At 45.5% G+C, this 27,110-nt stretch overlaps 1 protein-coding gene across 1 annotated transcript; it reads right to left on the bottom strand.

Moving 5' to 3' along the window:
• CNMD (chondromodulin) lies at positions 1-25,405 on the bottom strand. Its single transcript, XM_035003267.1, has 7 exons — positions 25,260-25,405; positions 24,720-24,860; positions 19,887-20,027; positions 12,585-12,698; positions 8,361-8,514; positions 4,380-4,546; positions 1-527 (listed from the first exon to the last, which is right to left on the bottom strand). The coding sequence occupies exons 1-7, from the start codon at positions 25,329-25,331 to the stop codon at positions 315-317; spliced, it is 1,002 nt and encodes a 333-aa protein (XP_034859158.1). The 5' UTR covers positions 25,332-25,405; the 3' UTR covers positions 1-314.
• Positions 25,406-27,110: the final 1,705 nt, after the last annotated feature.

Raw genomic sequence — 27,110 nt, 5'->3', positions numbered from 1 at the left:
GTGATTTTTCATGTTTATTTCAAAGCAGCTTGGGAAGTTAGTCTTATAAGTAGGCCTTATTGGCAAAGCAAAGCAAATAAAAAATAGCAAGTAATAAAAGGATGGTTATGGCATTTTAGCGTTAAACTACCCTTTCAGTACATTTGCACCTTCTGGATAAAAGTTCTATAAAGCAATTGAGAGCTTTTGTTAAAAGTATCTCGAATAACAGTGCATAAAATACTTTGTGGTTCCTTCAGCATCAAGATGCCTCGTACTCTGGTTGTCTCTCGAGTTAGTTTTTATGGTACAAGCACCTGGTATGTGAAGTGATTTCACACCATGCCCAAGATGCGGGCCACCCACCAGCTACATGGCATGATGACTCTGCACGCTGAACGGCAACCTTGATAATTGTAAGGCCATGGGTAGTAGCCCCCCAGGGGTTCACAGATCTTCTGGCAATGAGTGTAGCTCCGTCTGCATTCTATACAGCAGATTCCTTCGTGATCCAGTCTCGGGTCAAATGTCATGCCTTCCCCTTCCTGCTGCCGTCAAATAAAAGGTAATTATTTGTGTGTTCTTCACAATGAGAATTAGATAGCATGCACATTATTTTAAAATAAGATCCTGAATGTTACAGTGGTACAAGAACTGAGCATAATTTTCTGTAAGAGGTTTTCAATCTTGATTATAACCTTATAATTCAGAATTCCTTCTAAAACATCAAGGGACCTCCATCTGTCACTGGCAGGAAGTTGGTTTTTTTGTTTTTAATATTACGAAGTTTCTCTATGCTTTTATTTTTATTTATTTTTTTTTAAAGATTTTATTTATTTATTTGAGACAGAGAGAATGAGAGAGAGAGAGAGAGCACATGAGAGGGGGGAGGGTCAGAGGGAGAAGCAGACTCCCTGCCGAGCAGGAAGCCCGATGCGGGACTCGATCCCGGGACTCCAGGATCATGACCTGAGCCGAAGGCAGTCGCTTAACTGACTGAGCCACCCAGGCGCCCCTTCTCTATGCTTTTAATGAGCCACGATTCCCACTCAGTAGTGACTCAGCTTGTCTTGAGTTAGGCAAACAAAAAGACATTCAGAAGTAGCATTTCTGCCACTACTAACTGAGTGAGTGGAACACTAGTGCCATTTTGTACTGGTGGCCTCCAGGGCTCTTGGAGCACCTTTTGAAAAGTCCTTCATCCGGGCTAACAGATTGCTCTTACAACTGCACTGGCTGAGAACACTGACACCATTTAGATTCTGCCGTCATTTCAGCCTGAAGGTGTCTGTAACACTCAGGAAAAGGCTCCATATAATGTCTAAAAATTCAAGACCTTAAACTTTATTTTCTAGTTTCTATGTGCCATTATTACCACATGAACAAAATCACGGAGTAAAAATCACCTACACAATCCCTATTTTCACTGCCGGAGATACCACAGACCTGGAAGGACCTTGCCCTCCGGCAAATCTATGTATCTGGTTTTCCTTTTCATAGGTTCCTGGGGGTTTAGATTCTGCATTCTCTTTAATATGTTATTGAGTTATATTGCCAAGAAGCCCTTAATGTGTATTCTTTATTCACTTGAAGTCTCTTTCCTTGAGAGACTTGAACCTGGGGAGATGTAGCACCAAACATAGGTCAGGCTTGAACAAAGTGAACCTTGGTAACCCTATCACCTTTGCTGGTACACAAACAAGTCTTAACCTTTTTGGGGGGGTGCTTTTTATTATTTGGAATATCAAACACTGGAGAGTGGAGAGTGTACTGAACATCATCTAGTTTTGATAGTTGCTAACCTTTTGTCAAATGTGCTTGACCTTTTCTGAAGTATTTTAGATTTGAAGTGACTTTAAAGAGAATTGAAGGTATTGTGACATTTCACCCATAAAAACAATAGAGTGCACCTCTAGGGGCGTCTGGGTGGCTCAGTCGGTTAAGCGTCTGCCTTCGGCTCAGGTCATGATCCCAGGGTCCTGGGATCGAGCCCCGCATCGGGCTCCCTGCTCCGCAGGAAGCCTGCTTCTCCCTCTCCCACTCCCCCTGCTCGTGTTCCCTCTTTCGCTGTGTCTCTCTCTGTCAAATAAATAAATAAAATCTTCAAAAAAAATTAAAAAAAAAAAAGTGCACCTCTAAAACAGCATGTTGCCTACACAACTACAATGCCATTATCCTATCTAACAAAATTGATAATTCCTTGACACCATCTGATAGTGCTTATGTTCAGATTTTATCGTCAAAATATTTGCCTTACTCTCTCAAACCATTTTTTTCTTTATTCTTGAGACTTTCCATTTTTTCCCCCTTATCTCTTGAACTAGGTTCATCTGGGACAGCAAAAAGAAAACCAGCTCATTCACTGATTGTAGCTGACTCTTCCAGGGTAGGGGGAGTCAAAAGCCTGTCGGTTGAGACATTGCCTCATCTGAGGGTTCAACAAAGGTTTGTTAGGATTTGAAAGTTGGGAGGAAATCTCAGCTTATTGCCCCAGGATATTTCCTTAAAGGAACATGTGAAGGACTGAGATCATGGGGAGATGTTTCTTAAAGCTGAGCATGAAATAAAGGAAAAACTGATAGAATTGGGAGTTTTTCAGAGAAAATGGATCATTCAAATCTGAAAGCAAGGCAAAGTCACGTCCTGCCCTTCTGTGAAGGGGCTGATGCCCTCTCCCTTGAACCAGATTTAGCTAGCCCAGCTACCTAGGGAATAAACTATATTAAATTTTCTGTTTGCCTATTCAGATTTATTTTTTTACTATTTGAACTTCAGGGAATGAAGTACTGTGGTGTCCTGAATTTTCCAGTAAGCCTTGGGTCATTTAAAAAATACTTTTTGCTCTAAATCTTTCTAAAATATATTAGTCTAAAATGATAACCTAGAAAATTAAATTTGTAACACATGAAACAGTATAGGACTGAATAGGCTATACAGGAAAAAATATGCAAATGAATTGGCCTATAAAAAGATGCTCAACCTTACACATAAAGACAGGCAAGATGAAACAAGAAGAGGATACACTTTAGACTGGTAAAGATTTTTTTTTTTGAGGTTTGATAATAAATGAGTCCCTTTCATTACCATTGAAGACCTATAGCTGGTTTAATTCCTTGGGAGATAATTTGGCATCCTCCATTAAATAATGTAAAATTCCCATCTCCTTTGACCCAGTAGACCCATACATCCGTATTTATGCTAAAAAAAAAAAATTCCAACACGTGTACAAGAGGTATAATGGGACTAATAGTTAATACCAAGCAAGATCATGCCTACATTGTACCAAGCTGTGCTAAGAGCTTTGCCTGCGTTACCTCATTTACTCCGTCGCATGACCATGTGGGGCATGTACAATGTTGTATACTATTAACAGTATTTTATAGGAGCAAAAGATAGGGTAATAATCTACGTGTCCACCAAAGTAGAACTAGTTAAATTTCCGTACATCTATCTGCACAATGGTATATGATGTGGCCATTAAAATGAATGAGGTAGATGTATGGAGGAGATACAGAACAATCTCCAAAATACTGTAACTGGAAAGAAAGCAGCGTATAGAAGTGTATGATCTTTTGTGTTAATAATGTGTTTGTATGGTACACTTTCTTGTGCAAAGAAAACTGGGCAAATAGCTATTATTAATGTATTGCTCTGGGGAAAGTGAGATGGAAGGGAAACACATTTAATTGTATACCCTTTTTTACTTTAAGAAAATATATGCATGTATTATTTTTTCATTTAAAACACTAGTTACAAAAATTTACGTATTATTCTTTTGCTCCCTTCACTTACGGTAAATATTTTTTGAGGATTTGAGAAGTTTTTAGCACGTTAGTGCCATGCTTATAAACACCAGTGCCCAGTGTTTCAGTCTAAATTGTTTTATCTGTGTATATGAATCTGTCTCCCCCCTGGACTGAGAGCCTCCAAATGCAGAAGTTAACTCCTGTCTGTGTGCACAGGGCCTGGGAAAGAGCAGGTTCTCAGCAAATGTCTGTTGAATGGGTGAATAAAGTGGGTATAAAGGGAGAAGGAGAATACTTTCATTCCATGTCTTGTCCCCAGGGCACATTCTTGGAAACATTTTTTGAGTAATCAAATTCCTGATATGAATTTGTCTTTACGGATTTGCCTGTGACTCAATAAAGGGAGAGCACAGAAAACAAGTCTGAATAAGGGTTACAACCAAACTGGATTTCACACTACAGAGACCATACTTAAGTGTCTTACCCTCATTTTGTAAACTCTGTGACAAATTCAGATGCATTTTTTTAAATAATTGAGTAAAAATCTAAGTTGACTATTAAGTGCTCATTTGAAGCCTCAAGTAGAAATAACCACCCCTTCAATGTTATGTTCAAGGGATTCGTCTGAGCAGTCATGAAAACATCAGTACGTACATGGTAAGGGTTGTCTGGTTTGAAGGGTTCTGAATCCTCTTGAACACTGGGTCTGGTTTTGTTATTTGGTCCTCCGGGGCCTGGGTTGCCCCGTGGTCCACTGTGTGGTCTTCTTGTGGTAGTTGTAACAATTTTTCTTACCAATTCTCTTCTTTCTCTCTGGATTTCTTACAAAAAAAAAAAAAAATTGCTCTAAGTTAATTCATTTATTTGGATAACTAAGGAAGTACTATGATTACATGGGTAAAAGCATAAAGGGGTATCAAAACACATTCTTGTCTAATTATTAAAATTTGTATTGAGGATTTTTAAAATAATAAAGCATGTTTCAGAGTCTTGGGTTAACATACAGATAACCAAGATTTGGTTTTATAGTCCCAACTGAGGCATTTTATATTGTGAGCTAGCTAACAAAAACCCATTCTCAATCCTTTTTCCTTACCTGCCTCTCCTATAGGGGCTGAGGAAGTAAAATACCACTTGTTTCCCTAGCCTCCCTTCCAATTAAGAGAGACCAGATGGAACATTTCTGGCCAGTGAGATATAAGCAGAATATATTGGTGCAGTTTCTGGGAAAGCTTTTGCTTTCTTGGTAAAAAGAGGACTGAAACAGCTTTCTCTGTCTTGTCTTCTTTTCTTGAACATAGACATACCTGGGTTATGAGAGCCAATTTGTGACCAGAGGGATAGGCACAAGGATGATAAACCAATATGGTATGGGTAGCAAAACAGTAGGCTAGAAAAAGCCCTGGTGATATCGCTGAGTAGCTACTAATGCCAGAAACCAACCTCCAGACTTCTGACAAAAATCTTCATTTATTGAAACCACCGATGATCAGGTATTCAAGGCTACTTGAAGGCCTGAGCATTCTTTTCTTGTTTTTTTTTTTTAGTAAACTCCACACCCAACCTAGGGCTTGAACTCACAACCCTGAGATCAAGAGTCACATGCTTTACCAGCTGAGCCAGTGAGGCACCCCAGCCCTGAGTGCTTTCTTAATGGATTGACTGTATATGTATGAAGCTTTATAATTTTCAGGAGATTTGTTATCTTGGTTGAGTCTTTTAAAATGCTATGGGCGGGATAGAAAAAGCAGATACTTTTATACACAAGGGCATCAAGGCTTAGTAAGACCAAGAGACTTGGCCAAGATCACAGAATGGGTGGCAGAAACAGAAGGCAAACGTGAACTTCTCTGGCTCCCAGCCCAGTACTCTAGTCCCATCACACCACCACAGGGGGCCTGCGGCATGACCCACAGCTGCCGAATAACACACATGGGAAGTACCACACGGCACTGGCTTTGGTGTCTCTGAGTCTCACTTTCTTCATCTGTAAAATGGAGATAATATATCGAATTCACAGAGTACTGATAGAGGATAGAGCTGTGTCTGAGGGTTTTAGCATAACATTTGGCATATAATAAGCACTCAAATGTTAGGTGATGATGATGATATCATGCTGTGTTATTTCTGAGAACTTAGATGGGCTTTACAGCCACGGGGAGCTTCCACGGATAACTTCTAGATTTCTGAGTTCGTGATTGGAGAGGCATCAGGGAGCCCTGGATTCAAATCCGAACACCACCACTTTATTGAACTGAATGACCTCAGGCAAGTTATTAAGTCTCCATGAACCTTGGTTTCTTCATCTATGGGAATATTTGTAGTTACCTGGACAGTTGTTGGTAAAGAGTGGGGACAAAACCTAAAGCTTTGGCACAGTGACTGGTAGCTGGCATGCAGCCAGAGCTCAGCAGCCACCAGCTGTCACCCTTCCCTCTGACCTTGTCCAGCCGCCACTGTCTCTGATAATACAGCTACATGATGCTGATGACCTGCCAGCTTAAGGACCCAGCAGAGGTTGCTGGACCCTGGAGTTGGGGAGTTTTTATTAGAATTAGGTGTTAGGGACCAGGAATCTTCAGAGGGGATTTTATTTTCTTGATTTTATCGTTAAATGTGACTGCATTTATGAGAGACTGAAAAAAAAACCAAACCATCTTTAATGTGTGTAATATTCCACCCTATGGCTAACCCAACAGTTATTTAACCCTTTCCAACTTGGGGCATTTAGGTGGTTTCCACTTTGCTGGTGGTGTACGTAACAGGTCATTCTGGGGTGGGTGTTGTGATGATTGAATACTTAAGCTGTGGTCATGCTGTGGGCGGTGAGGGGCCAGGCTACATCTCGGAAGTAGGGAGCACACTCTTTGCCAAAGGGTAAAGGTACTCCTCCTATCAGTCAGACTAGCACCGGCTTCACGTCTCCACCCCCACCCTCTTTGCCCTGCTCTGTTATTTTTCCATAGCACCTTGTATCCTACCATATGCTTTTCTTATTTTAATTTAGTGTGTGTTTACTGTTTCCCCTTGCTATAGTGTAAACTCCCTGAGGGCAGGGATTCTTGTCCGTTCTGCACCAATGCATCCCAATTACCTAGAGCACGCAAATGGCACGTAATAAGCCTTCAAAAAAGTGTGTTGAATAAATGAATGAACTGGATAAGAGGCTTGTCTTCAAACAAAGTGATTACAGAGAGCTCTACATAGTAGCAGAGTCAGAGGCTTTTGTCCTTGAGTGGACAAGGTGACAAGTGTTGGAGTAGTTCCTGGGAGGTGGAAAGCAAGAAGGCTCGTTCCATGTGGAGGCAGGTGAGGAATCAGAAGCCAGCACTTGGCAAAAGGTCATAGAATTGTGAGTTGCGAGCACACACTGCAGCAAGAGCAGGGATGGCAAAGTGACGGTCCGTTTGGCAGCCCTCTCCAGCCCCTACAGAGGTGGCACACTGCTCATGCCACTCCTCCTTACTGAGCCTGCATGTGGCCTCAGGATCCTTCTCAACTCTCTCCTCCCAAGAGGCCACTGCCAGTGGCTTATAAATTGGATCCTATTGGCTTTGCCTGGGTCAGAAAGTAACCATCTTATCCAAGCTTTGGGACATAAGGAGACTTGTGAACTGTAGGAATAAATTAGCGGTGACAGAATCAGAAGCCTGGACTTTCTAAGCCTGGTGAGATTTTTTTAATTGTGGTAAAATATAAAATTTACCATTTTGACCATTTTTAATTGTAAAGTTGAGGGGCATTCCATGCATTCACATTGCTGTGCAGCCGTCTGTCTCCATAACTTCTTTCATCTGGTGAAACTAACTGCTCTCTCTCTATAATCACTGCCCGCTGCCCCTCCAGAGCTTGGTGGTTTTAATGCCTGTATTTGATTTCCGTGCTGCTCTGTGTCCAATAAAATCTTTCAGAAGACAGAGTGTGTGTCAGCTGTGCTGGGAGAAAGGCCTTTCTTCTACACTTGAGCCATAGCTACAAAGTAGGCCTCTGGGGGATGGGTGCAGTGGAGCGACTGGTGGTGAGGAGTGAAAGGACCCCTGGGGACGGAGAAACTCGGGAAGGAGTTGGCCCTCTGGGCTCACTTGCCCTTCACCACCCACAGATAGCTCAAGGGTGTGTTCCAGGCTAGCTCTGAACCCCAGAGGCCCTTCATTTCTTTTCAACGGACCTGGAAGCCAATGCTCAAGCCTTGAACTTGGAAGAATTTCAACCTATACCCAAAGAAGCTTTTGGCTGTCCCATAATTCTAGGTTTGAACATAATAAAGATTCAGCAGTATGACAGCTTCTTAGTCCCTTGATTCTCTGCCGTGGGAATAAAAAAAAATGTAAAATTGAAAGTGCAAACAACTTAGATTAAGGGGCAGAGCAGAAAGAAGGGGGGACTGTCATAAAAATGGCAGATAATGCAGTGGTATTCTATCTCCCTGATCCACTTCCTGTTAACCCTGCTGCTCGTCCCTAAAACATTCATGACAGTCAACCTCCTTCTCTTTGATCTCTTTTGCCAATTACTGAGACGCTGTGGCACGCATCCTGATGTAACTTCCTTGTTACAGGCTCAGGCCTGCGGAAAGGCTCACAGGAAACACATAAACAGAATTCCCAGCAGCATTAAGAGGATTTAAAATGTTACCTTTTGGATATGTTGGCTTAAGCCAGAAAATAGGAAGGTCGCCACAGAGTTCTAAGACTTTAGAACTCAAGAAGCTGTTGTCCTTCACAGGCTGGTCTACAGCCACCCAGATAAGAGAATTTTCTTCATATTTAACTGGCATGATCTTGCCTTCCTGCAAGTAAGTAAAAATGAAATGCATTGAGCAAAGAGGACAGTGAAACATGCTGTGTAGATTATTTCACCTAATAAAAACTTAATGAGAACTGTGTGTGTGTGGTGTGGGGATTTGTGTGTATGGGGGGGTTATGGTATATGTGGGGGGAATGTAGAGTGTGGGGTGGGTGTGGGGGTGTGTATGTGTAGGGGGGTATGTGTGGGGTTATGGGGTGTGTATGTGGTGTGGGGATGTGGGGTGTGTGTGTGTGGTGTGGGGATATGGGGTGTGTGTAGTATGTGCTGTGTGGGGATTTGTGGCATGTATGGAGGGGTATGGTATATGTGGGGGGTATGTAGAGTATGCGGTGGGTGTGGGGGTGTGTATGTGTAGGGGGTTATGTGTGGGGTTGTGGGGTATGTATGGTGTGTGTGGGGTGTGGTGTGTGTGGGGTGTGGTGTATGTGGGGAGGTATGTAGGGCGTGTGGGGTGGGTGTGGGGGTGTATATGTGTAGGGGGGTATGTGGGGTTGGGTATGTATGTGGTGAGTGTGGGCATTTGGGTGTGTGGTGTGTGGGGGTGTGTATGTGTAGGGGGGTATATATGGGGTTATGGGGTGTGTGTGGTATGTGTGTGGTGAGGGGATTTGCGGTGTGTAGTGTGTGGGGTATGTAGGGTGTGTGGGATGGGTGTGGGGGTGTGTGTGTAGGGGGTATGTGTGGGGTTGTGGTTTTTGTGTGTGGTGTGTAGTGGGGGGGCGGGGGTGTGGTGTGGTGTGTGTCTTTTGTCTTTGTAACTCTCTTCACAGTGTTGTCTTTGCCCCTCTTGTCGCCCTGCCTTTGGATAACTGAAATGTGTGAATATTGAGTGTCCTGAATGGAAGTGAAAATTACTTGATACCAACTTTGAGACTTAGGTTAATCTGATGTTTTTGATCAAAGATTTTTTGAGGAAAAGCAATTGAACGGACTCTGAAATCCTATAAAGGATAGAGGAGCCCTTCATTTGAAGTGAAAATCCTTTGGGGTTTTGTTCTGCAGCTTCTGAACAACAATGGAAAAAGCAAGTGATTGGTTCTTTAATGTCTTCAGTTCAAAGTATTATTTAACATAAACCATTTCTACATTTCCCAGCTATAAAAAACACATTTCAGATGTTCCTTGCATCAAGCATACCACTGAGATTTCAAAGCTAAATCCTGGATTTTCTTCTACAGTGAGATGCTGAGAACCGTCTGATAACCCAGGAGACAAATTTATTTTGCCAGGTTGTTCCTTTCATATATTTATTAGTTTGCAATAGGTTGGAGAAATTAATATGTTTTCTCCATATTTTTAGCTAAAAGCAGCCCTTCATTTATACTTTCTCGACCCCCAGGTTTATGGTTGCATTAAAACAACTTAAAGTTATTGGAGGATGCTAACACTCAGGTAATCCAGTTATTTACCTTAAATTAAATGGCTCCATCCAGGAAATGAATGCTCTTTGGGTATAGCAGCTTTTTAAAGTTATACAAAACTGATGAAAAATGTATGAGATCAAGTGGTGCATAAATCTACCCCATCATAACCTAAAGTGTGCGGGGGAGAGAGTGGGGTGGTAGGGGTAATGCAGACCTATGCATCTTACAAGCTGGCAATGTGCAATCAACTTGGGGCACACGGCCTCAGCTGCCTGCCCCATCTCTCCTCTCCCTGCCCCTGCCACACAGTCCTGCTTTTGTGTGAGGCGGCAGTGTCCCCGCCCCCAGGAGAGACGCCAGCAGCTAGGGGTGCCCGCGTGACCAGTTCTAGACTATGCAGGTCACACTGAAGCATGCTGGGGTGCTGCGAAGCCTTCTACTTTTCCTGATGAGGATAAGTCATGGTTGACACTGCTCAACCTCTTCCTGACTTCCTTACTTGAATGCATGGTTGACGGTTGGAGCAGGGACGGAAAGGCCACAGACATCAGCAGTGCCAGCCCCCAAGCCGACACCGGCAGCCCCCTCCCTCCACATGGCCCACTATGGAGGAAAACAAATCCTTTTGTGTTTAAGTCACTCTGTAGTTTTCTGCTACTGACAGCTGGACACATTCCTAATTCACGCAAACATGTTGCCTGAATTTGGCTTTGTCCACCAGAGGATCCACCAAGCACGATAGAAACAACGCAAACACAGGAAAAATCAGCCTCTATGGTCTGAGAAAAGAATCAGATGCAGACAAAGCTGCAAAATGCTAAACCGTTCATCACCGTGAATTATTTCTATATTCAAGTAATTATTTTGAATTGTTATTTGAAAGAGTGAAAAACTGAAGATGGCTGAAGTATTCAAGAACAAAAGACTTTCAAATTATAGCCATCTGAATATGTAATATATCCATTATAATCTACATTTTAGAAGAACTAAAGTGAGGGTAATAAGAATGTAGAAAAATATAACTTCAATTATGAAAAGAATATCACACACCCGCACACGACAATAATTCACCAAAACATTAACGTTAGTATTAACATGAACATCTGTGGAATTAAGCCACTGTGGGTGATTTTCTTCTCTATTCTTTTATGTATTTCCCAAATTTTCTGTAGTGACCAAGTATTGTTTTTAAAAAGGAAAAACAAAAAAAAAAAACCCACTTGTTTTTAAAAGGCCCTGGAAAAGTACTGCAAACTTAGGATTAGATATCGGTCAGCTGCGGCTAGAGAGCTGGCTCTTTCGGAAGGCAGGGGACGAGAACTGCTTCTAGGTCTGTTGACAGAGAACACGAGTAAAGGATTCCGCTTTGCAGAACTTGAGTAATAGGACTGTAACAAAATGGTAAGGCACTAAGAGAAGCTCAAGGCTCAGATCGAAGGCGGGCTGGGTGTCGTTTTTACAGTCTGTACTATAACGGCCAGCTTTAAAAACTCACCGGTTCGTTGTAGCTTGTGTTTTGTTTTGTTCTGAGACACCTGAGGCTGCTCTCTGTGACAGCAAACAATCAGTTTCCAGGCACCTTTGCTTACCCTTATTTTTCTTCCTTTGCCTCAAGGGACCGGATGCCTTACCTCCCTCTCAGGGATGCAGGGAGAGCCAAAGCTGGTCATAATGGAATTAGTAATTTGTAGCAGCAACTGAGTAGTCATTATCCAGTGCATTCTAAGCCCCGGAGACAGGAGGCAGACCCTCGGTTTGTAGATGACAAAACTGAGGCGCAAAGAACTGAAGCCACATCCATAGTGAGCGTCAGAGCTGGGATTCGAACCCACATTCTTCCAACTCCACAAAGTCTATATTCTTCCCACTGCACTCTGCCACAGCGCAAATGGGGGACAACAATCATGTGACCGCTTCGTAAGCCCTAAAGCATCGGATAAACTTTAAGGTATTAGATGTGTCTTTAGAACTCTGTGCGATTCTTAAAGTAAATTTTTATAAAATCAAGCTCAGAGGCAAGTTGTTCATAATAAATGGAAGAATTATGCTTAAAAAACCTCACGCGTCTGAGACGTAGGAAAGGAATTAATACAGGTTAAGAAGCTTCACTGGGCTGCACTCGAGCCAAGGGGAAGAAACTGTAGGGGAGCCAGCTCAGCTCAGAGTAGGCACAACGGTTTGATCTCCACGCCCCCCCCCACTCCCCTGGCAAGTTGTCTGGCGCCCAGGGAAGGGGGCCCTGTCGCTGCTTTCCAGCACAGGTGTGGTGATCAGCCGCTGGAGATTTTCAGGAGGAATTCCCACACGGAGTGGAACTGAGGCTAGAAAGCTCCCGAGGCCCCTTTACTGAAGAGTCTGTCATGACAAGTCCTTTATATTGTTTTCATCACTAATCAGACAGTCCCCCCCCCCAAAAAATTAGGCAAACAAGGGCCATGTGAAGACTGAGCCCCTTTATGCGCTTTAAAATATGGTTTACCGAAACCTTTAAGGATACTACATCATATAAGTATGATCTCTGGGGATCAACAAGTAGGACCAAAATAGTTTTAATTTCTTCAGCAGAGAAGGAATAGAACTTATGTTCTGGTCATGAAGCTATCCAGGAACCAGAGACAGAAAGGGCCGTGGAGTCAAACGATGTCTGTCAGACCCCCTTGCTGTCACGCATGCCGAGGGTACCCACCAGTTCGGAGGAGATGCTCTGTTTGGTCACGGTGCCCACCTCTGGAATGCGAGCCTTCACCTGTGCTTTGATGTAGCACTTCTCTCCTCCAGCGAAACGGATTCCAGTGATGCCCTAGGAAAGAAAAGTTTATCCACCTATCCATTCGTTCATTTATTCACCAGGTATAAGGATGACCAGAACAGACGGGATGTCAGTACTCATGGAGCTTACCTCGTAGCGTTATTTACCAAAAATAAACAGAGGCGAAGTCAGGTGGTGGTAAGTGCCACAGAGAAAAATAAAGCAGAGTGTGAGGCAGGAACGACAGGATGGTACTTTTGACAGTGTGGTCGGGGAGACCCCTGCCAGGGGCATGTGAGCTGGGACGGAGTGTGTTAGTTGCCTCATCAACCCTGGCAGGCTCCAGTGAAAGGCTGCCTTGTCCAGGCAGCCTCCTCAGATCCTCCCAGGTGAAGAAGCGGGCTCCTCCTCCCCGTGACTTGTGCAAACCTCCAGCCTCAGTCCCTCGTCTGGCACTTAGCTCTCCGTGCCTGTGTGGCCACTCCTTGTCGAGGTTCTGTCCCCACTCAGTTATAAGCCTCTTGACATTAGTATCCGAATCTTTTTCTTTTTGGGGATCCCGTAAAGGTTCTCGGAAGAGGTGTGCCCAATTCATTAATTCCATGAATTCAGATTTTTTTCCTAAGTCACCGAGCCAGGGAAATAGTAAAGCTTCCTACACCACCAGGAGCTGACCTTTGTTCCTAGACCTTCCCGGAGGGACTTGGATGCTTTGTTTTTGTCCCCTGTGAGACTCAAACAATGTCTCCTCCTTGTCAGCCTAGGGACCAGCCTCAAGGGAGACGTCAGCCGCAGGGCTCCAGGCTCGGCTGACCGCTCAGCCCCGATACTACGGCAGGTGCACGAGGCCTGACAGTACATTCTGTCCCAAGAGTGTTTACTTCCACCCTGGTGGAAAGCTGGTGGATTTCATGATGAGTGAGTGGCCAGAAACAGTGGTAAGGCCTACAGATTTTATGCCGTAACAGCAGACACCCACAGAAATCCAAACATCTCAACTTGCTGATCTTCCGTTCAGTTGAGACAAATGTCAGGGAGATACGGGACTTGTTCCAGTGTCAGTGCAGCAGAGTGGGGGGGAAGAAAGCATCAGAAATCTCGGGGTCCTGGCTCAGGACTCAGCCCTGTTCCGTGAAGAACAGAGGACATTCACGGCAAGTTCTACCCTGTGTAATCTGAGAGCCAGCAGCCCTACAAGGGCTGAGGGGGGGCGTGCCGGAGCGCAGAGGAGGAAAGGCTCCTTCTTCCTAAAGCTCCTCATGCTCCGCCTTGTGGCCTAATGGGCCATGTTCACATATGTGACACATGAGTCCTAGCATCACCTCTCACCCAGGGAGAGGGGCTAGCCATATCCTTGCCCACTCCAGGAGGAGGGACTCCCTGCGCCAAAACCACCTGGAGAGATTTAAAACCATCGATGCCTGGGGCTCTCGGCAGAGACTCCCATTTAATTGGCCTGGGGCAGTGCCCAGACGGCAGTGGGCTTCAGAGCTCCCCACGTGGTTCTAAGGCATAGCCAGGGTGGCCAACCACCAGTTTAGGGAGAAAAGAACTTATTCAGGGTAACAAAGTTGTTAAATGACTGAAATAGCCTGCCATAGACTGAATGTTTTTGTCCCCTCACCCAAATTCCTATGTTGAAACTCACCCCCCCGCAATGGGATGGTATTTGGAGGTAGGGCCTTTGGGAGGTGATCGGGTCATAAAGGCAGAGCCCTCGCGAATGGGATTAGTGCCCTCCTAAAAGGGACCCCAGAGAGCTCCCTCATGCCTTTTGCCCCGTGAGGACACAGAAGATGGGCCAACTGTGAACCAGAAAGCCGGCCCACAAGAAACACTCATCTGCTGTGCCTTAATCTCGCCCTGCCCGGCCTCCAGAACCGTGAGAGATTTCTGGTGTTCCGAAATCACCCAGGCGCTGGGCGTGTGTTACAGCAGCTTGAACGGGCTAAGACACAGCCTTCGAATCCAAGTTTCTTCTGAACCATCAGCTCACAAACTTCCCCTTGCATCAAAATCGCCTGGAGGCCTTGATCCATAAAACAGTGTTGGACCCCAGACCCGGAGTTTCTGACGCGGTCGGTCTGAATAGGGGCGACACTCTGCATTTCCAGCAAGCTTTTCGGTGCTGCTGCGGCCACTGGTGGCCCAGGGAACACATCTGAGAATCACTACTCCTTGCTCTCTCCTGAACACCTGCTGCTCTTATTCTGCATGTAAATCTAGGGCTCACAGTTTGAAAAACAGAACGCAGTGGAGGGAGGTGACGCGCTATGTTCTCCTCACTTGCAACCCTCATATCCTCTGAATGTGAGCTGCAAGGGAGGAAACACCATATCACCATTACCATATCCCCAAAGGACTGAGCTGATTCTGTTGAAGGATTCACAGCCCCGAATGTGAATCTAGTATTGAGTTAGTTCTGACGGTCTACATGCTGCAAAGAGAACTGAAACTCCACAGGGATGGGTCCTGTGGGAAGGAATTCACACATATTAACCACCTTGTCTGGTTACAGATCCATATCAAGCAGCCAGATATATTAAGAGATTAAACAGAGGGAATGGGAAAGCACAGGAAAGCCAAGCAAACCTCATGTTTCTGCAAACAAACAAGGCCTTAGAAGCTGGTGATAATGAAGAAATTTGCTACGAAAGATAATGAGTGCAGAGTCCAATGCTCTAGCTAATTTTTTTTTTTAAGAGTCAGGCGATCTCATTTTAGCTGCCTGTTTTTTCTGTCTAGAGGATCCCATGGATTTCTGTGGCTTAGACCAGAAGGTTCCAAGAAGGGCTCCTTCCCCCAAGAAGGCACTTTGGAAATCTTCCAGGGAGTTTTTGGTTGTCACAAAGATGGGGGCTCTCCTGGCCTTCCGTGGGCAGGGCCCAGGGCGGGGGGCCGGGTCGCACAGAGCCCGGGGAAGTCCTGAAGAACTGCGCGCCCCGGGGCCTGGCTGGAAAACCAGGTTGGAAGGATCTGTGCCTAGAACCTAACACACTTTTACATATCAACGCAACATGACTTCTGGCACAGTCTCAACGCACGAGGGCGTTCTGAAGAATGCAGTCACTATGAAAATGGAGACAAAACGGTAGTTTGTTCCCTGTTTGAGAAAATAGCCTGGTATTTAATTTGCCAGCACACACTTCAGTCAGGCTGCATTTTCGGCTGTGGCACTGACAGTAATGTACCTACCGGAGCAAGCCCATGACGTCATGATGTTTCTGAGTTACATCAGGCTGAGCATTCGCATCCGGAAGTCCAAGCTATGGTATAAATTACTTCTGTTTTCTTTTTCTTTGGTGTTCTAGTTGGGGCCATATTGATTTTTTAAACTTTTTTTTGAGTATAGCTGACACACAATGTTACCTTGGTGTCAGGTGTGGAAGATGGCGGTTCAACAAGGCCATGCGTGATGCTGTGCTCACCACGAGTGTAGCCGCCCTCTGTCACCGAACAACCTGTCACATACACAGTATATTCCCTGTGCTCTGCCTTTCGCCTCTGTGACTTACTCATTCCATAACCAGAAGCCTGCTCTCCCTCTCTCCTTCACCCATTGTGCCCATCCCCTCCTCCCTCTCCCCTTTGGCAACCATCAGTTTGTTCTTTGTATTTATCGGTCGGCTTCTGTTTTGGGGTTTTGTTTTGTTTTTTTCGTTTGTTTATTCATTTGTTTTTTAGATTCTACATGTAAGTGAAATCATACAGTATTTGTCTTTCTGTGACTTATTTCACTTAGCATAACTCTGTCTAGGTCCATCTATGTTGCTGCAAATAGCAAGATCTCATCTTTTTTTATGGCTGAGTAATATTCCACTATATATATATACCACATCTTCTTTATTCATTTATCGATGGACACTGGGTTTGCTTCCATATCTTGGCTATTGTAAAAAATGTTGCAGTACACATAGGGGTGTATATATCTTTTTGAATTAATGTTTTCATATTCTTTGGGTAAATACCTAGTACTAGAATTATTGCACCAAATGGTATTTCTATTTTTAATTTTTTGAGGAAGGGTTATATTGATTTTTGAAATCACTAACCTATCTACCAGGTAGTTTACACTATTCTTTTTTTTTTTTTTTATCTTTTTTTTTTCTCCAGCTTTTTAAATTCAAATTTTCAAATATACACAATTAAAAGAATTGGGTAGTGAACACTTGTATATAATTTTTAACCAGGTTTTATGTTATATAAATGAGTCATTATGCCAGATGGGTTGGCTTAAACCAACAGCATTGATGCTTCTGAGGGTAAAACTTTTTAGAATGCAACTCATACACTCTGAACAAACCTCTTTTTGTATTCCTTGGGGTACTGACAAAGACCCTCCTTGACCCACCTCTAGTCAGTCTCCTCTGAGTCTTCCTTTTGACTAGGCCCCAACCATGGGCTCTGCCTTGGCCAGTTTATTCCAGTTTTAGCAAGAATCCTGCTGAGTTGGCCTTGGTCTGACCACGCTTGATACCTGATCACCCTGGCTTGCCTTTAACAAAAATCCCGTTGGTTCAGTTTAGTAAAGAACCACTCTATCTCTTAGTAATTTTCTATCCACCAATACCCTTACCCTACTCCTTGGCTATAAATTCCCACCCTTCCTTATCGTATTCAGAGTTGAACCCAATCTCTCTCTCCTACTGTAAAACCCCACTGTAGTAGCTCCCTTTGAATATGATCTGCCTTCCTATTTTTAACAAGTGGCCTGAATAATTTTTTCTTTCACAGTGTACAGCTTGGAGCCCTTTGTTCAGGGCTATTCCCTCTCAGGAGGGTTTTTTTTTTTTCCCCATTGGCTCTACTAGAATCTTGGTGGGGTCCTAGGTTAGCAGGGGAGACTGTTCACGGTTCACAATTTAGAGCCTTTCCTAATCTGCCCCCACCCCTCTTCTCCCCTTCCCCACCTTCCGCCACACTGGGCTACTTAGAACTCAAGAGTGGGGCTGTGCATTTGTATTCAGCACTCCTCTCTGGGTCTGGAAAGCCCTGCTCCTACGTCTCTGCTAGTTGAAATCCTAATCATTCTTCAAGACCTGATTCAGCTATCATCACCTCTGTAAAACCTCGGCTCCAACCCCCTAGTTACCAGCAGCTAGCTCCCTGCAACCATCAGTGTTCTTTGTATTTATAAGTCTGATTCTGTTTTGGGTTTTTTTTTTTTACCACCCCTCCCCGCAAGTGTGTTCCACTCTGTTCATAGCTCTGTCACAGCACGTTTCCCAGGCGGACCTGAAGTCACTTCTGCATGGCAGGTCCTTGAGGGAGGGACCAAGTGTCAGTCATTTTTGCATCCCCCGTGCTTAGCACTGTCTCCTGCACACAGTAGGCCTTGATAAACACCTCTTGAATCTGATGGGTGGTTTAAAATATAAGAGAAGGGGCGCCTGGGTGGCTCAGTTGGTTAAGCGACTGCCTTCAGCTCAGGTCATGATCCTTGAGTCCTGGGATCGAGTCCCGCATCGGGCTCCCTGCTCGGCAGGGAGTCTGCTTCTCCCTCTGACCCTCCTCCCTCTCATGCTCTCTGTCTCTCATTCTCTCTCTCTCTCAAAAAAAAAAAAAAATCTTTAAATAAAATATAAGAGAAAGTAATAGTGGGGGTACCGTCGTGGCTGACTCATGTGTTTTCAAAAGCCCAGGCTTGTTTAAACCCCTAACTGGTTCTATCCATCAAAAAAATGTCCTACTCACCAGTTCTGACTTAGAGAAATGTGGAAGCTATCAAAGAGAATTGATCAGTTTATAAAATATCTGTGGTTCTGTTGGCCTATGAGAACAAAACACAATCAATACCATTATTAGAACCGAAGGATTATAAAACAGAAATATAGGTTTGGGATTAAAATATTTTAAAAGTGTATTCCTGATTCATGCACGTTTGAGAGAGATGGATCTTTTCTTATTCATCTGTGTAGCTCCCTTTGCATATCTTGATCTTGTGACACATCATAGGTATTTAGTTCTGTTCTGGATTGAATGATGTGTGTGTGGGAGCCACATTTTGTCATCTTTCGTTGAACAGTACAAAGAAAAAATGCTTTTACCTTGTCCTGGATCTAGCAGTAAAAGCCTTTAACAGGTCCAGAGAAATTATCTTTGTGCACTGACCAGAACCATTTGCAAAGCTCCGACTAACAGGTCACATCCAGGGCTGCAGAGCCCACCCCTCCCCCCTCCCCGCCAAGCAGAGCCCACTCTGAAACATAGCCAGTCCTTGCCATCAGCAAGGAATACCTAACATCACCTATCACCGGGGCTCGAAGGTTAGCATCTGTTTGGTATTCAACAGGACTTGTGAACTGCGTTTTGGCATCAGCAAGGGGAGTTCTTTCATTCAACTGAAAAGCATCTCTAGTTTTTCTCATCAACTGGAGCAAGGTGGGTCGATGAGATGTTTGTAGGCCAATAAACTATCAGAAGAGTCATTATTTTCAAGTGCCTTTTTTCATTATCAAGTCTCACCTACTCCATCTACAGGTGTAACAGAACACAAACAGTGATGCCTTTTCCTCATCTTTGAACATGAGGAGAATAAGATATTTACGTGGGCCAACAGGAGAGAGGGCCCCGAGTGCCATTGTGTTGCGGACGTATGCCGAAGCACCAAAGCACCATCACAGAGCTTGAGGTCTCAAACTGCCTATAAGCTGGACTTCGGGAAACAAATGTGTTTGCCCCTTTCAAAGGAGACTCGAATGTTTTATCTGTCATTGGCCATGGTCAGAAAGCATAGGATTATGACAGGGAATTTCTCCATGCTAGTTTTCTGGATTAAATGGGAAATCTGAAGAACGGAGAGAAGTATGTAAGTAGATCCCACCTATTGTTGATGAGATTGTTAGGTCATTACAATTTCCCTCCTCTCTGCAGGTTCATGTTTCAGACCTTGGAACATTCTGGGATGCTTTGAGCATTTTATTCACTGTGTTACAGAAAGCTGCTTGGAAAGAAATAGCTCTTTCCAGTCCTTCTGCCAAGACTTTTTATAGAGTTCCAAGTACCTGTTCTTTTCAGTGCCAGGGTGTTGTTTTTTTCATTTTGAAACTATAAAGGACAAAGAGTGGTCCTTTCTCAGAGACAATATGCTGCATAATGTATGTGAATTAGTGGCGCCATGACTGCCATAAAGGACAGTTACCATTTGGTTGTGTGTGAGAGATGTTGCTTCTCCCTGGGTTGGGAAAGCCTTCCAGGCTTGCCTTGGTTAAACTCTCTAAATGCATGAAATATACTTACATTCTGGAAATCATTAACTTCAATTGCTTCTTCAGCTCCACTTCCCATTTTAAAGGTCTCCAGGTTGTTCCCAGTATCTATTTCCATTGACCCGTCTTGTAATTTCCCATTGATACTCATGGTATAATGGACATTGTAAATCTAGAAGTGAACACAGGAGTCAGGGATGCTTTCCTTTTAGAGCAATTCAGGGCTTATCTTTTGACCTGCAGTACATGAGGTAGCTTTCACATTGGTTAGAGATACACCGAATCATCGTTAATAGTAATATATTTACATATGAGGGCTTCATCCATACACCAATCATTTAATACAATAATTTCTTTAAGAAATACCTTAAAAGTAAAAGCTTTGGTAGTCTCCGATACTTATTCAAATAGCTCAGTGATTTGCGATCCTGGCCACGCATACAGGTATCTGAGTAGAATCTCCAGCTACCGCGCATGCGTGTCCCTCCTGGATGAATCAAATCAGACCCTGTGGGGATGGGGCTTGGACATAGATCTTTCTTTTCCTAGGTCAATTCTACGTTGCAGTCTGAGTTGAGAGCCATCGATGGATAAATGGTTAACTGGGCTGTTAACTGAACAAGTCTGCAGTGGCACCTCAATTTGAAAGGTTTTTAAAAATCCTCTGGCTAATTCTCGACCCAGGGTATGGCATATAGTGAGGACTACAGACAGGGCTGGGATATGCCTGATAGAGAGCAACATTTGTGGACAGCAAGGTCAATGTGCACATCTGTTTCAGCTCAAAGTGGGAGTTAGTCATTTTAATGACTGGGACAGGCATCTGGTGTTGGAGGGCATATTGTTAGGAGACGTGTGGGGGAAGAAGGGAGGGAGACTTGGCATCAGAGAAGAGCACTGGTCCACGAATCAGAAAAACGAGTGGCCACACCACTTATCCCTGGGTCTTGGGAGTTGCTTTGGGTGTAAAGTGAAGAAGCTGGGCCTCAGAGATGGTTTTCATTTACGTCCTTCGAGCTCTAAGGTTTCACAGAGGTGGCCCAGAGGTGATGGTGGCAGAGCAGGTGGGACTGTGAGGGTCGTCCTTTCTCTCCTGTCCACCTACAACTTAGCCAGAGCGGCTCTACTTGTTATCTGTGTTATGTGTTGGATTTCTGAGTAAAATCTTAAGAAAAATAACTCCATGAAATAGTTGTTTTTTTAGTTTACCACTAAATTAGATCATCCAAAGGGCTCTCTTAGTTTAGACATCTTGTTAGTACACTAACTTACAAAATAATTCACACACTGCTCCTGCTCAGTGTGTTGTTGCCCTGCTAGAACTTTCTCTGTGTTGTGGGGTAGTAGGTGGGTCTTCCCTTCCCTTGCCTTCCCTCTTCCTTTTTCTGACTTAGAAGCATATGTGTGTGTGTGTATCTCTCTATATCTTATATAACATATAAGATATAAAATCTTTAGGGGCCCCTGGGTGGCTCAGTCGGTTAAGCGTCTGCCTTCGGCTCAGGTCATGATCCCAGGGTCCTGGGGTCGAGCCCCGCGTCAGGCTCCCTGCTCTGCGGAGAGTCTGCTTCTCCCTCTCCCTCTGCCTGCCTCTCTGCCTGCTTGTGCTCTCTCTCTCTCCGTCATAAATAAAATCTTAAAAAAAAAAAATAAAATAAAATCTTTAAAGAGGAAGGACTGAGAACTGATGAGAGACACTTGCTACTTAGTGTCAGGTCAGTAGGTCAGAACTGCCAATAGCTCAGATTCAATTCAAGTCTGATTTTCTCCCTCATTATAAAGAAAGACTGCTACATGGACAGACACTGGAAGAAGTATCGGTTATTACCAGATCGTTACTTGTGGAAAACTCATTATCACGAGACCCACAGAGCACAGTTTTATTTTACCAGCAGAGATGTAGAATGGCTTTGCAAGCCAGTTCCCTTCCGGGCAACAGCCTTCATTCAGGGGTACAGAAAATACTGGCACGCTATTTCAGCCGGCCCATCTCTCCGTGCCCTTCCCTCCTCCCTGCACTTGGATCCCTGCGGTATGCTCTCCCCCACACTGGCCTGATCATAAGAACCACTTCTAGTGATTCTGACTTAGCGGAGTTGGAGCAGAGCCCACCAGTCTGTTTGCACTTTGCATCTCAGGAGGTCCTCGTGATCAGCCCAGTTTGGGAAGCCTGTTTTCTTTGGCTGAGCTGGTGCTTTCTGCAGGTAAGGTTTAGAAAGCGGGCTCTGTTCTGTCCCTGGGCTCTCTGAGCAGCCACTCTTCACATGGGCTGAGTATGATGGTCAAAAGGAGTATGGCAGACAACATTTGTGTGAGTTCCTGCTGCAACAAACGTCCTTCGCTCATGCAGTTTAGAGGCTTTGTGTGTGTGTGTGTGTGTGTGTGTGTGTGTGTGTGTGTGAGAAAGCACTGCACATAAGCTTCTACTAGTAAGGCAATGCAAAATTTCAGAAATGAACCGTTCCCAAGTTCTTTGCAAAATTAAGGAGACAAAATTATAACACTAGAGGGGTGGTTTGTGGTCCTAATTTTACTTTCCTCCACCACCGCCCCTGCCACCTTTGCACGACAGAAACTCCCTGACCAGCCATAGGACTCGCGTCACTTGTCACCTAGCCTTAGCCCATCCTATAGAAGGAGCGTGCTGTGCACGGGGCAGTGGTGAGAGGTCTGTGCCCTCGTGAAGTGAATGGTGGGAGGGTCCACAGTCCAAAGCTATTTCCAAAGTACTGGGCCCTGAGCTCAGGAGGCTGGGCTAGAAGAGGAGTAATCACATTGTCTGCTCTGAGCCCACGGAGCTGTTAGTACCTCAGGCGAGTCTCTAAATACAGTGAAGTTTATTATTTGCCAAAATTCTGCCCAGCACAGTGCCTTTTACGGCCAGGAATATTTGCTAGTGAGTTTCTAATGAAGCCTGGGTTCTGTAAGATTAATGACATAATGTTTGGGCCACTATCTAGAAAAATCAGTCTGAGAATAAAGGCCTCAAGCACTGATCTCATCCCCTCCTCCCACAGGGCAGGGTTGTCACCTCTCTCTTATTGGTGGGGCTTTCCCCATATTTCAGTACCTGTAAGTAATCTAGAGTAGCACCAAATATTTTGGGATTTGTAAAAAAAAAACAAAAACAAAAAAACCATGATTTTCTTCATTCTTCTGCCTGTACAGGAAATAGAAATAACTTTGATTGTTGGCAATAAAATGTGATTCACTATTGCTCTGTAGTCTTAGAATTTAATACTGCTCTCTTGAACCAGATTCTTGTGCTGAAGTACGAGATGAAGAAAGGGAGCCCCACTTAGTCAGGATGATCATTCGGTCTCTCCTTTTAGAAGCTTGTCAGTTAGTTGTATTTGCCTTGAATAATTAGATGCCAAATGGTATTCATTTTAATAGACATCATGTCTAAAATCTCTACCATCCCCAAAACAAAGCAAAGCTATTTTTATCTCCAAATGACCTAGGCCACTGAGGTTTTGTCATCTAAAAGACAGCATTTACATGCGAACACCATACAATTTCCCAAGGGATGACAATCTCAACCCTGCTATTAATGGAGATGTAGATCTTGAAATTGTTCTCCTGTTCAGATTTGCTGCTTTCAAACATGAGCATCTGGCCTAACTTCTATATTTAAAATACAAATACATTAAGGCACTTTTCAAATATACACAAAATACTGTGCAATTCTGATCTTACAAATCGATGCTTGTAAATTTGATATAGTCTCCAAAACAGACTCAGTGCTAAATGGCATGATTATCTACAGTAGGCATTTGAGTTAAAAATACAAATTATGCAGTGACTGCAGAAGATGTGATGTGTAAAATGGTTGAATTGCTTTCAGCACCATTTTCTCTAAGTACTGGAATTCGTTCATGCTTTGAATTTCATGGTGGGGGGGGGGTGACAAACACCAGTCACAGATCCTCTGAGGGCAGTGATTAAGAAAAAGCCCTTTGTGTGCATCCTGGAGATGGAATTCTTTTCCATTAGTCGAAATAAGCTTATACCAGGCCTGGCAATGGTCATCAAGATAAAATGCCCCCCTTTACATAGGTGAACAAAACTCAGGGTACGTAGAGAACACCCTGGAATTCTGCCCAGTCACGTTAGAAGCGCTTTGTGTACTCGTTGAGAGCTGGTGGAGCTTTAAAATAAACAGTTACATACAAAGACAGGAGGACAGCCATCAGTGAATCATGTACCATTGCATCACACGTGACTAGGCCAGAACTGATTTTTTAAAGAGATTTGCCACCTTTAACGAAGTTAGCCCATTTCTTTCCTTAGGGCAAGAGAGAAGGGAGCATTCCTGGACAGGTCACACGCAATAACAAAAACTCCCCCAAACTCTTGAAAGGTCAAATTCATCCCCAATACTGGGTCTGAATATTCCCTAGGACTATCTTTGTCCTAGGTTCTTAAATTCGCAGGCTTTCTCGGCTGGGAAAGGCCTCGGAGATGATTTAGCTCCATTTCTTCCCCAAGGCTGAGGCCAGAGAGTTGAGGTGCCTCCCCACAGTCTCAGGACTGCTCGCTGCCCGCGCCAGGCTGAGATGCGCAGAAAAGGGCCTTCCTCCAACCATCCACTGCATTCTCCCGCTACTCTACGTTTTAGTATTCTCCCTTAAAGCTCCGGCTTGCTTTTCTACGAAGCCGCCAAGAGCAGAAAGCAGCTTGGTGGTGGCGCAGGGAAGAAGGGAGAAGGTGCCCCGGGGGACCTAGAGGAAAGCCTCAGCAGGGGCGACAGGGCCCCCGCGGCCCAGCGCTCTGGCTCCACCTAGGGGGGGACATGCGGGTGACCTGAGGGCCCCGCCGCCCCGCGCACCTCCCCGGCCCGCGCGCCGCCCTCTGGACTTACGTGATTGTCGCTCCCCTTCCAGAAGTAGAAGGCCCCGATGGCCCCGAAGAGCAGCAGCACCGCCCCCGAAATGAGGACCACAGCTCCGACCTTGAGCAGCCGCGCGGGGCTGGAGGGCTTCACGGTCACCGTGGCGTACGCCTGCGGGCCGGGGCCGGGGAGGGTCGGGGAGGGGGGACCGGTCACGTCTGCGCCGCCCGCACCCCGGCACCCTCGCCGCCCTCCCTCCCGAAGGCCCCTTGTGCTCAGGCGTGGATGTGCGATAGGCAAACTTTCGGCGGCGCAGGGCCACGGCCCCCTGGCTGTGCACGCTCCGCCAGCCACAGGACTCCCCCTCCTGAATCCCGTCCCGCCCTCCCCTTCGCGCCCGTCTGGGGTCCCGAGCCCCCTGCACACGCGCAGGGTTGGGCACCCGCCTCCCGCATTCGGTGGCGCAAATCCCCGACTCCGGGCAGTGCGCTCGGACGCCCGCGCCAAGCCGGGGCCCTGCGTGTTTCCACTGACCCGGCAGCGGGACTGCGGATCCCGAGCCCTACTCACCGGGGGACTGCAAAACTCGACGTCGTCAGGCCCCACCAGGGCGATGGGAACTTTGTCGGAGTTTTCTGTCATGGCTGTGGCCGGAGGAGCGAGACACTGGGAGGCTCCGCGCACGCCCTGGGCTCTGTCCTGGTGCCCCGACGGGCCGGGCATTTCAACGCCGCGCACACGCGCGTGTCCTCACAGTGCCGCGTCCCGCCCGGGCCAGCCCAGCCGTCCCCGCCCCTTCCAGGGCCTCACCTCTCTCCTCCCTTCCCTCTCCCGCCCCAGCAGCCCCGTGAGCTCCTCTGGCGTTCTGGACGCTCCCCCTTCCCGCCCTCTCCTGTCTACTGCTCCCCCTCCCCCAGAGCACCCTGAGTGTGTCACGGTGGGGACGGAGATGGGGAGGGATGGGTAGGCCGAGGATGCTGAGAGCTGCGATCCTCAAAATGTGAAAATGCCAGGACTCTTTCTACCATCCAAGGATCTCTTCAAATGTCAGAGGACTCTGCTGTGACAGCTGGCTGGAGGCCCATTTCCTGACTTTGTGTGCGGGGTGGAAGCTGGTGGAACCCGACAGAGTTTGGCATTGCTGGAGGGCCCCTGGGACCAGAGCATGGAGTAGGGCCCAGAGATGGCCCTTGCCACCCATGTCTCTAGAAGGTCTAGGAGGAGGGTAGAGCACTAGCAAAAGTGAAAGCCAAGCAGAGGGGGCTGGAGGGAAGGAGTTGGGGAGACCAGAAGAAGAGTGCATTCTGTTTGGTTAAGTGAGTTAAATAAACAAATCAACAATGGCAACACACACGCACCTCAAAAACATTATGTCCAAAGGAATACCTGAAACATATATTTTTTTAAAAAGCAGAACGGGGAGGGTGTTTTTTCACTTTCGGAAATGCCATCTGTCAGTACCAGGATGACATAGTACCTCATTTGCAGCCGGGCTCCATGAATCCATACTGAGTTCTAGCTCCATGCAGAGGCCTCTGCTGGGGAGTCACCGTGTGCGAGGGTCCGCAGGAGGAAGGCAGGTTTCCTGAGCGAAGGGAGATTGGACGGGCGGGGCTGCAACAGGCAGAAGTGTTCCATTCTGGGATGCTGGAGAGGGACGCCATGTGACAAGCATGGTGCAGTGGGGCTGGGAAAGGAGGCAAGAATGGAATGGGCGCCCACAGAAGATATCTGTAGGACTTGGCAGCTGCTGGGCTGGGGAGACGGAGGGCCTCCCATCTATTGCTGTGGGTGGTTGAACTGGTACAACCCTTATGGAAAGTAATTTAATTCCAAAATGCAAAATACAATTTCATTTCTGTGGATTTATCCCACAGATGCACTCACGAGGGTGAAAAATCCTATCTATGCAAGGATATTCATTGCAGCATCTTCATTAGAGCAAAGGACTGGACACATCTTGGGTGTCCACAGCAGAGAATTTTTGGTACATCCTCACAGAGGGTTCTTGGCAGCGATTTCAAAGAAGGGAGCAGCTTTGTATTTCCTGATGTAGAACACTCCCTCACATATTTTACATGAAAAAAGCAAAGGATGGGAAATGGGCATAAATGCCTTCATTTGTATAAAAAAATGCAAACAAGAATATGTACACATATGCTCTCAGGAAAGATACACAAGATACTGACAGCAGGGGTTGCCCCTGAGGAGAGCCCTGTGGCTTGGGGACACCATGGAAGGAAGATACTTCACCATGTGCCTTCTGGAATGTTTTGAATTCTGTATTGTGAACACTTACTAACTTCAAAAAATGAGTGACTACAATAATAAATAACAGTGAGGTGGGGAGGAAGTGCATGCAGCACATGGAGACAGTTCTTTCAAGAACTTTGGCACTGAGGGGAAAAAGAAAGTAAGGAG

This window comes from Mirounga leonina, unplaced genomic scaffold (genome assembly GCF_011800145.1).
Source record: "Mirounga leonina isolate KUSES-001 unplaced genomic scaffold, KU_Mleo_1.0 Mir_127, whole genome shotgun sequence".
Classification (NCBI taxonomy): Eukaryota; Metazoa; Chordata; class Mammalia; order Carnivora; family Phocidae; genus Mirounga; species Mirounga leonina.
The sequence above is the reverse complement of the archived record's forward strand: the minus strand, read 5'-3'. Positions and strand labels throughout refer to the sequence as shown.